We start from the raw sequence: 15,479 nt of genomic DNA on the forward strand, positions 1-15,479 counted from the left end.
CAGTGTGTGTGTGTCCAGTGTGTGTGAGTGTGTGTGTGTGTGTGTGTCCATTGTGTGTGTGTATCCTGTGTGTGTGTGTCCAGTGTGTGTGTGTGTCCTGTGTGTGTTCCCTGTGTGTGTGTGTGTGTCCAGTGTGTGTGAGTGTGTGTGTCCAGTGTGTGTGTGTGTGTCCAGTGTGTGTGTGTCCTCTGTGTGTGTGTGTCCAGTGTGTGTGTGTCCAGTGTGTGTGTGTCCAGTGTGTGTGTGTGTGTTCAGTGTGTGTGAATGTGTCCAGTGTGTGTGTGTGTCCAGAGTCTGTTTATGTCCAGTGTCCAGTGTGTGGGTGTGTTTGTCCAGTGTGTGTCCAGTGTCTGTGTGATCAATGTATGTGTGTCCTGTGTGTGTGTGTGTGTGTGTGTCCAGTGTGTTTGTTCAGTGTGTGTGTGTGTGTGTGTCCAGTGTGTGTGTGTGTCCAGTGTGTGTGTGTGTGTGTGTGTGTGTGTGTGTCTATTGTGTGTATGTGTGTACAGTGTGTGTGATCAATGTATGTGTGTCCTGTGTGTGTGTGTGTGTGTGTGTGTGTCCAGTGTGTGTTTGTCCGGTGTGTGTGTGTTCAGTGTGTTTGTTCAGTGTGTGTGTGTGTGTTTGTGTGTGTGTGTGTGTGTACAGTTTGTGTGTATCAAGTGTGTTTGTGTGTCCAGTGTGTGTGTGTTTGTGTCCAGTGTGTGTGTGTGTCCAGTGTGTCAGTGTGTGTGTGTGTGTCCAGTGTGTGTGTGTCCAGTGTGTATTTAACATAGGGACACCGAGTCCCAAACCCAAAACCCTGGATAGAGGGGCCCAGTGAATGTGGAGTGGAATGTGTTCAGGTGGGTCAGTGTGTCAGAGGAGACTCTGTAGAAGGACAGAGTGCCGGCTGGCCAGTCCAGATACACTCCTACTCTGTGGGAGCTGGAGGAGGGGACGTCTATGGTAGTGGACTTATTATTGTGCCTGGCAGAGTAACTGTTGTCAGAGCAGATCAGACTCCAGGACTTGTCATTGTATCCAAGACAACAGTCACCACCCTCTCCTCTCCTGCTGATTCCTTTAAATGTCACTCCTATACCAACCCCACTCCCACTCCACTCTACCTCCCAGTAACAGCGCCCAGTCAGACCCTCTCTACACAGCACCTGTCTCCAGACCTCAAATCTCTCTGGGTGATCAGGATACGGCTGCACCTCTGTCCTCCATGTCACCTTTCTGTTCTCCTCAGACAGAGAGAGGCGTCTGTGTACTGTGTTTAGGTCCAGTGTGAGATCACAGACATCTGATGGATGAAACCAGACACAATATTAGAAATCATCATCATCCTGAACACACACACACACACACACAGCCTGAACACACACACACACACACTGAACACACACACACTGAACACACACACACACACACACACACACACACACACACACACACACACACACACACACACACACACACACACACACACACACACACACACACACACACACACACACACACACACACACACACACACACACACACACACACACACACACACACACACACACACATCCTGAACACACACACACACACACACATCCTGAACACACACACACACACACAAACACACACATCCTGAACACACACACACACACACAAACACACACACATCCTGAACACACACACACACACACATCCTGAACACACACACACAAACACACACACACACACACACACACACACACACACACAAACACGCACATCCTGAACACACACACACAAACACACACACATCCTGAACACACACACACAAACACACACACATCCTGAACACACACACACACACACACAAACACACACATCCTGAACACACACACAAAAACACCCTTGTACACACACACCCTGAACCTTCATGCATGCATGAACACATTTCTAAAGTAACACGATCACGCCACACACACACACAGAGACACACACATTGTCAAAGCAACTCTTTGTAAACTTTGGTGTCCCTGATTTCTGCTTCTGTAGAACTACAGCTGATATTTAATATGACCAAGTAAGTAATGATGGTGGTCTTTGACTCTGACTTCACTTGAATTAAGACTTATTCTTAGTCATATTCTTCACAGCAGTCAACACTCACATTTTCTAAGTCCAGGTTTCATTCTGTTCTCTCCACTATGTTCCACACTGTAGCGGTAAGCAGAAGAACAGACAGTCATTGAGGGATACACCTGAACTCACACACACACACTCACACACACACACACACACACACACACACACACACACACACACACACACACACACACACACACACACACACAAAGACAAACAGTAAGTATATACATTTGTCCAAGTTTGTGTGTGTGCGTGTCCAGTGTGTGTGTGTGTGTGTGTGTCCAGTGTGTGTGTGTTTGTGTGTGTGTCCAGTGTGTTTTTGTGTTTGTGTGTGTCCATTGTGTGTGTGTGTGTGTGTCCAGGTTGTGTGAGTGTCCAGTGTCCAGTGTGTGTGTGTCAAATGTGTGTGCGTGTGTGTCCAGTGTGTGTCAAGTGTGAGTGTGTGCGTGTGTGTCCAGTGTGAGTGTGTGTGTGTCCAGTGTGTGTGTGTGTGTGTGCGCGTCCTTTGTGTGTATGTGTCCAGTGTGTGTGTGTGTCCAGTGTGTGTGTGTATGTGTGTCCAGTGTGTGTGTCCAGTGTGTGTACTGATACACGTGCACACACACACACACACTGGACACACACACACACACACACTGGACAAACACACACACACACACACACACACACACACACACATACTGGACACACACAGGACAAACACACACAGGACAAACACACACAGACTGGACACACACACACACACTGGACACACACACAGACACACACAGACACTGGACACACACACACGCACACATACACACACACACACACACACACACACACACACACACACACACACACACACACACACACACACACACACACACACACACACACACACACACACACACAGTCATTATATAACTTAGTCCAAGTGGTGGTCAGAATGTTTGTCTTAACTAGCCTGATAACTCCAACATGTCTGATATGAACATTGCCATAAACCCTCTACATACTTGAGTTTCTCCAGTCTGCAGTGTGGATCCTCCAGTCCAGCAGAGAGCAGTCTGACTCCTGAGTCTCCTGGGTGATTGTAGCTCTGATCCTGCTCTCTCAGGTGTGAGGGGTTTGACTTCAGAGCTGAGACCAGAGAAGCACAGCCTTCCTCTGTGACTAGACAGCCTGACAGCCTGCAAAGAGTCAAATCATATTAAAACCACACTGCAATTCTTTGGTGGTGAAAATAGTGGCAGTATATTTTTTCATTCATACCAGTGTCCTGAAACCTGCCATATATATATTATTATTAGAAAAAATAATAATATTGTGTGTAGAGAGAAAAATGTATAGTACAAATATTTGAGTAGACTGACCAGAGCAGTTTAAAAAGCAGTATCAGTCAAAAGACAGACAGTGAGGTATCAGATTTAGATTGTATTGAGTATACAGTCCACACCATATCTATTTTGACAGTGAAGCTAACATTTTAAATGTGGCTCTATACTTCAGCATTTTGGATTTGAGATTAAATGTTTCATATGAGGTGACAGTATATAATGTCACCTTTTATTTGAGGGTATTTTAATACATATCTTTTTCACCGTTTAGAAATGAAAGCACTTTATGTATCTAGTCTCCCTATTTGAAGAAGTCATAAGTATTCTGACCAATTCACTTATAGTGTATTAAAGTAGTCAAAAGTTTAGTATTTGGTCCCAAACTCGTTGGTTGCATTTGCAGTTTGTTTTGGTTGTGTTTTGGGTTATGTTTTGCCCAATAGTAACTGAATGGTGGATGATGACTGGAGTAATTTTCTGTCTAAGTGAGTAGATAACATGTTTCTAAACACTACTAAATTAATCCTGATGATGCCTTGATTAATAAAAATCATGAATGAATCATTAATAATAATGAGTGAGAAAGTTACAGAGGCTACAACAAAACATGCTAACCTCTCACCATTACCAATAACAGAGGGGGAATGATCCTTGTTCCTCTGTAACTTTCTCATTCATCATCATTCACGATTCATTCATGATTATTCATAATCATGGTAGCATCCACATGAATGTAGAAGTGTTCAGAAACATCTTCTATTCTTACTGACAATACAAGTGAAGTGACTCCAAAATGACAGGACATTATTCACCATTCAGTTTCTATTGGGAAAAACATCATCCAAAACACAACCAAGACAAACTGCAAATGCATTCAAAAGTTTGTAGATTCACAAGCTTGATGTAATCACTGCAGGCAAAGAATATTCAAAGACCAAACACTAAAACACTAAACATTGGACTAAATTAATTTGTCCAAATACTTATGACTTTTTCAAATAGTAGAACTAGAGAACTACATACATTAAGTGCTTTCATTTCTAAACAGTAAAACAGGTATGTATGAATACCCTCAAATAAAAAGTGACATTCTGTACTGTTGCCTAATATGAAACAATTTCAAATCCTAAATGCTGGAGCATAGCACCAAATGTATAACTGTAAGCTTCACTGTCCAAACACATATGGTGTGGACTATGTGTGCCTGGTAAACACATGTGGATCTGGTGAATAGTTATCACTTGTTGACCAACTACAGGAATACTGACCTCAGAGTCTCCAGTTTACAGTGGGGATTCCCCAGTCCAGCAGAGAGCAGCTTCACTCCTGAATCCTTCAGGTCATTGTTACTCAGATCCAGCTCTCTAAGATGTGAGGGGTTTGACTTCAGAGCTGAGACCAGAGAAGCACAGCCTTCCTCTGTGACTAGACAGCGTGACAGCCTGCAAAGAGTCAAATCATATTAAAACCAAACTGCTATTCTGTGGTGGTCAAAATAGTGGCAGTATATTTTTTTCAACATATTCAGATATATCAGTGTCCTGAAACCTGCCATATCTATTCATAAATGAATGTTTCATTATTAGAAATGACAAATTATCAAAGTATTGCATGTAGATAGAAAAATGTATAGAACAAATATTTGAGTAGACTGACCAGAGCAGTTTAAAAAGCAGTATCAGTCAAAAGACAGACAGTGAGGTATCAGATTTAGATTGTATTGAGTATGCAGTCCACACCATATCTATTTTGACAGTGAAGCTAACATTTTAAATGTGGCTCTATACTCCAGCATTTTGGATTTGAGATCAAATGTTTCATATGAGGTGACAGTATATAATGTCACCTTTTATTTGAGGGTATTTTAATACATATCTGTTTCACCGTTTAGAAATGAAAGCACTTTATGTTACTAGTCCCCCCATTTGACGAAGTCAAACGTATTCTGACCATTTGACTAATAGTGTATTAACGTAGTCAAAAGTTGAGTATTTGGTTGTAAACTCGTTGGTTGTATTTGCAGTTTGTTTTGGGTTATGTTTTGCCCGATAGTAACTGAATGGTGGATGATGACTGGAGTAATTTTCTGTCTAAGTGAGTAGAATACAGGTTTCTGTAGCTGTGCCACTAGAGATCCTGGTTCGAATCCAGGCTCTGTCGTAGCCGGCCGCGACCGGGAGACCCATTGGGCGGCGCACAATTGACCCAGCGTCGTCCAGGGTAGGGGAGGGAATGGCCGGCAGGGATGTAGTTTGGTTGATAGAGCATGGCGTTTGCAACGCTAGGGATGTGGGTTCGATTTCCACGGGGGGCCAGTATGAAAAAATTTAATACAAAATAACGTATGCACTCACTAACTGTAAGTCGCTCTGGATAAGAGCGTCTGCTAAATGACTAAAATGTAAATGTTTCTAAAGACTACTAAATGAATCCTAATGATGCCATGATTAAGAAAAATCATGAATGAATCATGAATAATAATGAGTGAGAAAGTTACAGAGGCTACAACAAAACATGCTAACCTCTCACCATTACCAATAACAGAGGGGATATGATCCTTGTTCCTCTGTAACTTTCTCATTCATCATTATTCACGATTCATTCATGATTATTCATAATCATGGTAGCATCCACATGAATGTAGAAGTGTTCAGAAACATCTTCTATTCTTACTGACAATACAAGTGAAGTGACTCCAAAATGACAGGACATTATTAACCATTCAGTTTCTATTAGGAAAAACATCATCCAAAACACAACCAAGACAAACTGCAAATGCATTCAAAAGTTTGTAGATTCACAAGCTTGATGTAATCACTGTGGGTAAGGAATATGGGACCAAATACTAAACTTATGACTACTTTAATACAATATAAGTGAATATGTCCAAATTCTTACGACATATACAAATGGGAGAACTAGACACATAAAGTGCTTTCATTTCCAAACAGTAACACAGATATGTATGAAAATACCCTAAAATAAAAGGTGACATTCTGTACTGTTGCCTAATATGAAACATTATATCTCAAATCCAAAATGCTGGAGCATAGCACCAAATGTAAAACTGTAAGCTTCACTGTCCAAACACATATGGTGTGGACTATGTGTGCCTGGTAAACACATGTGGATCTGGTGAACAGTTATCACTTGTTGACCAACTACAGGAATACTGACCTCAGAGTCTCCAGTTTACAGTGGGGATTCCCCAGTCCAGCAGAGAGCAGCTTCACTCCTGAATCCTTCAGGTCATTGTTACTCAGATCCAGCTCTCTCAGGTGTGAGGGGTTTGACTTCAGAGCTGAGACCAGAGAAGCACAGCCTTCCTCTGTGACTAGACAGCGTGACAGCCTGCAAAGAGTCAAATCATATTAAAATCGCACTGCTATTCTTTGGCAGTAAAAATAGTGGCAGTATATTTTTTCAACATATTCAGATATATCAGTGTCCTGAAACCTGCCATATCTATTCATAAATTAATGTATCATTATTAGAAATTATCAGATTATTGATTCTAGATAGAAACATGTACAGTTCAAATATTTGAGTAGACTGACCAGAGCAGTTTAAAAAGCAGTATCAGTCAAAAGACAGACAGTGAGGTATCAGATTTAGATTGTATTGAGTATACAGTCCACACCATATCTATTTTGACAGAGAAGCTAACATGTTAAATGAAAGCACTTTATGTATCTATTCACCCCATTTGAAGAAGTCAAAAGTATTCTGACCAATTCACTTATTGTGTTTTAAAGTAGTCAAAGGTTTAGTATTTGGTCCCAAACTCGTTGGTTGCATTTGCAGTTTGTTTTGGTTGTGTTTTGGGTTATGTTTTACCCGATAGTAACTGAATGGTGGATGATGACTGGAGTAATTTTCTGTCTAAGTGAGTAGATAACATGTTTCGAAACAATTAATCCTAATAATGCCATGATTAATAAAACTCATGAATGAATCATGAATAATAATGAGTGAGAAAGTTACAGAGGCTACAACAAAACATGCTAACCTCTCACCATTATCAATAACAGAGGGGGTATGATCCTTGTTCCTCTGTAACTTTCTCATTCATCATCATTCACGATTCATTCATGATTATTCATAATCATGGTAGCATCCACATGAATGTAGAAGTGTTCAGAAACATCTTCTATTCTTACTGACAATACAAGTGAAGTGACTCCAAAATGACAGGACATTATTCACCATTCAGTTTCTATTGGGAAAAACATCATCCAAAACACAACCAAGACAAACTGCAAATGCATTCAAAAGTTTGTAGATTCACAAGCTTGATGTAATCACTGCATGCAAAGAATATTCAAAGACCAAACACTAAAACACTAAACATTGGACTAAATTAATTTGTCCAAATACTTATGACTTTTTCAAATGGGAGAACTACATACATTAAGTGCTTTCATTTCTAAACAGTAAAACAGGTATGTATGAATACCCTCAAATAAAAAGTGACATTCTGTACTGTTGCCTAATATGAAACAATTTCAAATCCTAAATGCTGGAGCATAGCACCAAATGTATAACTGTAAGCTTCACTGTCCAAACACATATGGTGTGGACTATGTGTGCCTGGTAAACTCATGTGGATCTGGTGAACAGTTATCACTTGTTGACCAACTACAGGAATACTGACCTCAGAGTCTCCAGTTTACAGTGGGGATTCCCCAGTCCAGCAGAGAGCAGCTTCACTCCTGAATCCTTCATGGCAGTGTAACTCAGGTCCAGCTCTCTCAGGTGTGAGTGGTTTGATCTGAGAGCTGAGGCCAACGGTTCACAGGATGTGTCTGTGAGTTTACAGTCAGATAGTCTGTCAACAGAGTAAATACCATGAGGGACAGGTTGTATTAAAATGTTACATTTAGCTTCCCTGCTTACACTGTTACCTCTGCACTAATAATGTGAACACTGTGTATAGATGTCTCAATGCTACAACTTTTCTGATCCGTTTGTATTAGTTTGTTTAAGACTTTTCAGCTGATAGAAAGTTTAGTCAGCCAATGAAAATGTTGTTGTTCTTACATACAGTAAAGTTTGGTCTGAGGGATAGTCACATGAGTACTTACAGAGCCAGTCAGCCAATAAAAATGCTGCTGTAACTACAATGTATTTTGGTGTGGGATATTTCCATGAATACTTACAGAGCTTTCCTGCAGCCTCTCACAGCTGGGAGCAGTCTCCTACGACCCTCCTCTGATGTCTTGTATACCTTCGGGTCAAACACATCCAGAACCTCCTCTGATATCTGTAGCATGTAGGCCAGTGCTGAACACTGAGAATGTGTGAGGTTTTTGGATCTCTTCTCTGACCTCAAGTACGCTTGGATTTCCTCCTGTACTGAATGGTCTTTCATCTCTATCAGACAGTGGAAGAGATTGATGCACCTCTCAGGGGAGATGTTCTTCCTCTGCATCACCTTAAGGGATCGGATTGTTTTCTGGACGCTGTCTGGACTGCTTTCTGTCTGTGTCACCAGACCTCGTAGGAGTTTCTGATTGGACTCCAGTGACATGCCATGAAGGAAGCGGACAAAGAGGTCCAGGTGTCCGTTCTTGCTCTCCAAGGCTTTATCCATGGCACTCTTCAGCAGCTCATGCGAGGTTAGCTCTTCAGATGCAGCTCTAGACTTTCTCTTGAGGAAGGGCTTCAGTGCATCCATGTTCTTGGTTGTGTAACAATGGTACATGTAGACAGCTGAGAGAAACTCCTGAATGCTCAGATGAACAAAGCAGTACACCACACTCTGAAATAACACAGACTCTTCTTTAAAGATTTGTGTGCACACTCCTGAGTACACTGAGGCTTCTTTGACATCAATGCCACACTCTTTCAGGTCTTCTTCATAGAACATGAGATTACCCTTCTCCAGATTTTCAAACGCCAGCTTCCCCAGCTTCAGAAGAATTTCCTTATCTGACTCCATGAGCTCCTGTTGATCCATCTCATCTCTTCCATGATACTTCTGGTTCTTCAGGCTGGTCTGAATGAGCAGGAAGTGTATTGACATCTCAGTCAGAGTCGTGGGCATCTCTCTCCTCTTGTCTGTACTCAACATGTGTTCAAGGACTGTTGCAGAAATCCAACAGAAGACTGGCATGTGGCACATGATGTGGAGGCTCCTTGATGTCTTTATGTGGGAGATGATTCTGCTGGCCAGGTCCTCATCACTGAATCTCTTCCTGAAGTACTCCTCCTTCTGTGGGTCATTGAACCCTCGTACCTCTGTCACCTGGTCAACACACTTAGGGGGGATCTGATTGGTTGCTGCTGGTCGGGAGGTTATCCATAGGAGAGCAGAGGGAAGCAGATTCCCCATGATGAGGTTTGTCAGCAGAACATCGACAGACGATGTCTGGGTGACATCAGACACCTTTTCATTGTGCTCGAAATCCAATGGAAGTCTGCTTTCATCCAAACCATCAAAGATGAACATAGCTTTACAGGCAGTGAGTTTCTTTGCATTGCCTATGTCTAGTTCTGTGTGGAAGCCATTTAAAAGTCTGAGAAGACTGTACTGGAGATCTTTAATCAAGTTCAGCTCCCGGAAAGGAAGCACAAATATGATATCCACATCTTGGTTCGCCTTCTCTTCAGCCCAGTCTAGGATGAACTTCTGCACAGAGACTGTTTTTCCGATGCCAGCGATGCCCTTCGTCAGCACAGTTCTGATGCTTCTCTCTTGGCCTGGTAAGGGTTTAAAGATGTCATTGCAGTGGATTTCTGTGTCATGTGAGGTTGGTGTCCTGGATGCTGTCTCTAGCTGCCACACCTCATGTTCATTGTTAACCCCTTCACTCTCTCCCTCGGTGATGTAGAGCTCTGTGTAAATCCTGTTGAGGGGAGTTTGGTTCCCTGCTTTTTCCATGCCTTCTATCACACATTCATACCTCCTTTTCAGACTGTCTTTATGGTTTACTATAGCTCTCTGCAGGCTGTCATCCACTACAAGGGAAGAGGAAAAATGATGTGTATCAGAAACATTCATTGACAGGATGAAAAGTGGGCCTTCCACAACTACAGTAACTTATATTATCTCATATTATTGTAGTTAACTACTGTAAATCATATTAAGGTATTGACTTGGCCCACGTGTGCAAGTGGTCTTACTGTTTTCAGAGCCTCTTGTTTTATTGGGTTGACTCAGCTGCTGTAGTACAGGCCGTGTTCTGGATCTCTTTCTACACTGAGGACAGTCATAGTCTCCTGAAGGAGCAGGTTTCTCCCAGTATCTGGTGATGCACTGTCTGCAGAACCTGTGTCCACAGGTGATAGAGACTGGATCCCTCAGCACCTGCTGACACACTGCACAGCTGGACTGATCCTCTGGCAGAGTAGACCTTCCACTACAGAGATAAAGGAGAGAGAGAGATTGTAGATGTTAATACTGTTCATAGACAGACAGCTGGGAACATTATACTCTGCTCTCTGAGTGTGGTAGTAGCCTCTGGAATGAATAACATGTCCACAGTGGTATTACTAAACTATATGAACTCAGAAGGTTGTAGAAACATGTCCACAGTGGTATTACTAAACTATATGAACTCAGAAGGTTGTAGAAACATGTCCACAGTGGTATTACTAAACTATATGAACTCAGAAGGTTGTAGAAACATGTCCACAGTGGTATTACTAAACTATATGAACTCAGAAGGTTGTAGAAACATGTCCACAGTGGTATTACTAAACTATATGAACTCAGGTTGTAGAAACATGTCCACAGTGGTATTACTAAACTATATGAACTCAGGTTGTAGAAACATGTCCACAGTGGTATTACAAAACTATATGAACTCAGAAGGTTGTAGAAACATGTCCACAGTGGTATTACTAAACAATATCAACTCAGAAGTTGATGATACGCCTGTTGCGTAGCAGCCACTGAACTGCTCCCGAACCTACTTATTGCTGTTCACTGGACCTTATGATCACTCCGCTGCACAGCTGATGCCTGCTGGACTGTTCCTTTATATAGTACCCCATCCTGTTGATCTGTTTAGCCTCAGCTCAAACTTTCATCGCCATTACCAGCTGTTGTCTTAGCTCTCTCGAATAACACATGTGATTGCTTTATGCCTCTCTCCCATGTCAATATGCCTTGCCTATTGCTGTTCCGGTTATTTCTTATTGTACTATTTCACTGTAGAGCCCCCAGCCCAGCTCAACCTGCCTTAGACAGCTCCTTTGTCCCACCCCCCATACATAGAGACCGGCTCAATCGGTGCCTCCAGTGATGCTATCTCTTTCATTGTTACCCAACGCTTAGGTTTACCTCCACTGTACTCATATCCTTCCATATCCTTGTCTGTACATAATGCCCTGAATCTATTCTACAACGCCCGGAAATCTGCCCCTTTTCTCTGTACCCAACGCACTAGAAGACCAGTTCTTAAAGCCTTTAGCCGTATCCTTATTCTATTCCTCCTCTGTTCCTCTGGTGATGTAGAGGCTAACCCAGGCCCTGTAGCCCTCTGTATCACTCCTGCTCCCCAGGCGCTATCATTTGTTGACTTCTGTATCCGTAAAAGCCTTGGTTTCTTGCATGTTAACATAAGAAGCCTCCTCCCTAAGTTTGAGTTATTCACTGCGTTAGCACACTCCGCCAACCCTGATGTTCTAGCAGTGTCTGAATCCTGGCTTAGGAAGGCCACCAAAGATTCAGAAATGTCCATTTCCAACTACAACATTTTCCATCTAGATAGAACTGCCAAAGGGGGCGGAGTTGCAATCTACTGTAGAGATAGCCTGCAGAGCTCTATCATACTTTCCAGGTCTGTGCCCAAACAGTTTGAGCTTCTACTTCTAAAAATCCACCTTTCCAGAATTAAGTCTCTCACTGTTGCCGCTTGCTACAGACCCCCCTCAGCCCCCAGCTGTGCCCTGGACACCATATGTGAATTGATTGAACCCCATCTATCCTCAGAGTTCGTATTGCTTGGCAGCAATCACTGCCTCATTGCCTGCGTCCGTAATGGGTCCGCGGTCAAACGACCACCCCACATCACTGTCAAACGCTCCCTAAAACACTTCAGCGAGCAGGCCTTTCTAATTGACCTGGCCCGGGTATCTTGGATGGATATTGACCTCATTCTGTCAGTAGAGGATGCCTGGTTGTTCTTTAAAAGTGCTTTCCTCTCCATCTTCAATAAGCATGCCCCATTCAAAAAAAATCTGAATTAAGAACAGATATAGCCCCTGGTTCACCCCAGACTTGACTGCCCTTGACCAGCACAAAAACATCCTGTGGCGTACTGCATTAGCATCGAACAGCCCCCGCGATATGCAACTTTTCAGGGAAGTCAGGAACCAATATACACAATCAGTTAGGAAAGCAAAGCCTAGCTTTTTCAAACAGAAATTTGCATCCTGTAGCACTAACTCCAAAAAGTTTTGGGACACTGTAAAGTCCATGGAGAATAAGAGCACCTCCTCCCAGTTGCCCACTGCACTGAGACTAGGAAACACTATAACTACCGCTAAATCTACGATAATCGAACATTTCAAAAAGCATTTTGCTACGGCTGGCCATGCTTTCCACCTGGCTACCCCTACCCCGGCCACCAGCTCTGCACCCTCCACTGCAACTTGCCCACTCCACTGCAACTTTATTTCTAAAATTAGCCGCCGAAATTGACGCATCCCCTATTACTAGCCTGTTCAACCTCTCTTTCGTATCGTCTGAGATCCCCAGAGATTGGAAAGCTGCCGCGGTCATCCCCCTCTTCAAAGGGGGTGACACTCTAGATCCAAACTGTTACAGACCTATATCCATCCTGCCCTGCCTTTCGAAAGTATTTGAAAGCCAAGTAAACAAACAGATCACCACCATTTCGAATCCCACCGTACCTTCTCCGCTATGCAATCTGGTTTCCGAGCTGGTCATGGGTGCACCTCAGCCACGCTCAAGGTCCAAAACGATATTATAACCGCGATCGATAAAAGACAGTACTGTGCAGCCGTCTTCATCGACCTGGCCAAGGCTTTCGACTCCGTCAATCACCTCATTCTAATTGGCAGACTAAATAGCCTTGGTTTCTCATATACCTGCCTCGCCTGGTTCACCAACTACTTCTCAGATAGAGTTCAATGTGTCAAATTGGAGGGCCTGTTGTCTGGACCTCTGGCAGTCTCTATGGGGGTGCCACAGGGTTCAATTCTCGGGCCGACTCTATTCTCTGTGTATATCAATGATGTCGCTCTTGCTGCTGGTGACTCTCAGATCCACCTCTATGCAGACGACACCATTTTGTATACATCTGGCCCTTCATTGGACACTGTGTTAACAAACCTCCAAACGAGCTTCAATGCCATACAACACTCCTTCCGTAGCCTCTAACTGCTCTTAAACGCTAGTAAAACTAAATGCATGCTCTTCAATCGAACGCTGCTGGCACCCGCCCACCCGACTAGAATCACTACTCTCGGCGGGTCTGACTTAGAATATGTGGACAACTACAAACACCTAGGTGTCTGGTTAGACCGTAAAACTCTCCTTCCAGACTCACATTAAGCATCTCCAATCCAAAGTTAAATCTAGAATCGGCTTCCTATTTCGCAACAAAGCCTCCTTCACTCATGCTGCCAAACATGCCCTCGTAAAACTGACTATCGTACCGATCCTTGACTTCGGCAATGTCATTTACAAAATAGCCTCCAAAACTCTACTCAGCAAATTGGATGTAGTCTATCACAGTGCCATCCGTTTTGTCACCAAAGCCCCGTATACTACCCACCATTGTGACCTGTACACTCTTGTTGGCTGGCCCTCACTGCCAATCCCACTGGCTCCAGGTCATCTATAAATCTCTGCTAGGCAAATCCCCACCTTATCTTAGCTCATTGGTCACCATAGCAACACCCACCCGTAGTATGCGCTCCAGCAGGTATATCTCACTGGTCATCCCCAAAAGCCAACACCTCCTTTGGCCGCCATTCCTTCCAGTTCTCTGCTGCTAATGACTGGAACGAACTGCAAAAATCTCTGAAGCTGGAGACTCTTATCTCCCTCACTAACTTTAAGCATTAGTTGTCAGAGCAGTTTACTGATCACTGCACCTGTACACAGCCCCTCTGAAATTAGCCCACCCAACTACCTCATCCCCATATTGTTATTTATTTTGCTCATTTGCACCCCAGTATCTCTATTTGCACATCATCTTCTGCACATCTATCACTCCAGTGTTAATACTAAATTGTAACTATTTTGCACTATGGTCTATTTATTGGCTTACCTCCATAACTTACTACATTTGCACACACTGTATATATATTTTCTGTTGTATTTTTGACTTTATGTTTTTTCTACCCCATATGTAACTCTGTGTTGTTGTTTTTATCGCACTGCTTTGCTTTATCTTGGCCAGGTCGCAGTTGTAAATGAGAACTTGTTCTCAACTGGCTTACCTGGTTAAATAAAGGTGAAATCAAATAAAATCAAATAAACATTGTGCAGGGGTACCAGGTAGTTGAGGTAATATGTAGGTAGGGGTAAAAGTGACTAGGCAATCAGGATAGAGATTACATCTCCTTATCCAGGGAGTGCACACACACACACACACACACACACACACACACACACACACACACACACACACACACACACACACACACACACACACACTCACACACAGCGAATGTTGAGTTTGTTTAATATTGTTTTAGGACTATGAAAATGGAAAAAAGTATTAGCCTATGGATTATGAAAACAACAAAAATAAATGGGAAAATGGGAGAGGAGAAATGACTAGAGACAGTGTTGTTTAACTCACTGACCATGACCCATGAGTTCTTCTTACCTGTGTTCACTAGAAAAGTTTCCCTCTCTAGTCTAGTTTAGAGGAGGTTCCATAGACCGGTCACTCTTCATGGACACACAACTGGGTACAGGGGAGGCTGGTCTCTCCTGCTTGATTGGACTTCAACACAACAGAGACAAAGGTTACGTCTCTCATCTACTCTGAACTCAGATGGGGAAACAAGAGTTTCATTCCAAAACGCTATATATCCATTTTCAGAAATGTTGGTAAATTAGCT

The 15,479-nt window shown here is 42.9% G+C and overlaps 1 protein-coding gene across 1 annotated transcript; it reads right to left on the bottom strand.

Annotated features, from left to right (window-relative positions):
• Positions 1 to 280: 280 nt before the first annotated feature.
• Positions 281 to 10,752, bottom strand: LOC311115070 (NLR family CARD domain-containing protein 3-like). Its single transcript, XM_084190283.1, has 8 exons — positions 10,557 to 10,752; positions 8,591 to 10,391; positions 8,086 to 8,259; positions 6,609 to 6,782; positions 4,700 to 4,873; positions 3,111 to 3,284; positions 2,135 to 2,181; positions 281 to 1,288 (listed from the first exon to the last, which is right to left on the bottom strand). Coding segments are annotated over exons 1-8 (3,066 nt in total). The 5' UTR covers positions 10,558 to 10,752; the 3' UTR covers positions 281 to 767.
• Positions 10,753 to 15,479: the final 4,727 nt, after the last annotated feature.

The sequence above is a fragment of the Coregonus lavaretus genome (assembly GCF_964263955.1).
Source record: "Coregonus lavaretus genome assembly, contig: HAP1_SCAFFOLD_2370, whole genome shotgun sequence".
Taxonomy (NCBI): domain Eukaryota; kingdom Metazoa; phylum Chordata; class Actinopteri; order Salmoniformes; family Salmonidae; genus Coregonus; species Coregonus lavaretus.

Coding starts and splice junctions, on each gene's coding strand:
- LOC311115070 (XM_084190283.1), bottom strand. Junction 8,260..8,590: donor AGAGGCTGCAGGAAAGCTCT/GTAAGTATTCAT, acceptor CTCTGTTGACAG/ACTATCTGACTGTAAACTCA. Junction 6,783..8,085: donor TGTAAACTGGAGACTCTGAG/GTCAGTATTCCT, acceptor GACTCTTTGCAG/GCTGTCACGCTGTCTAGTCA.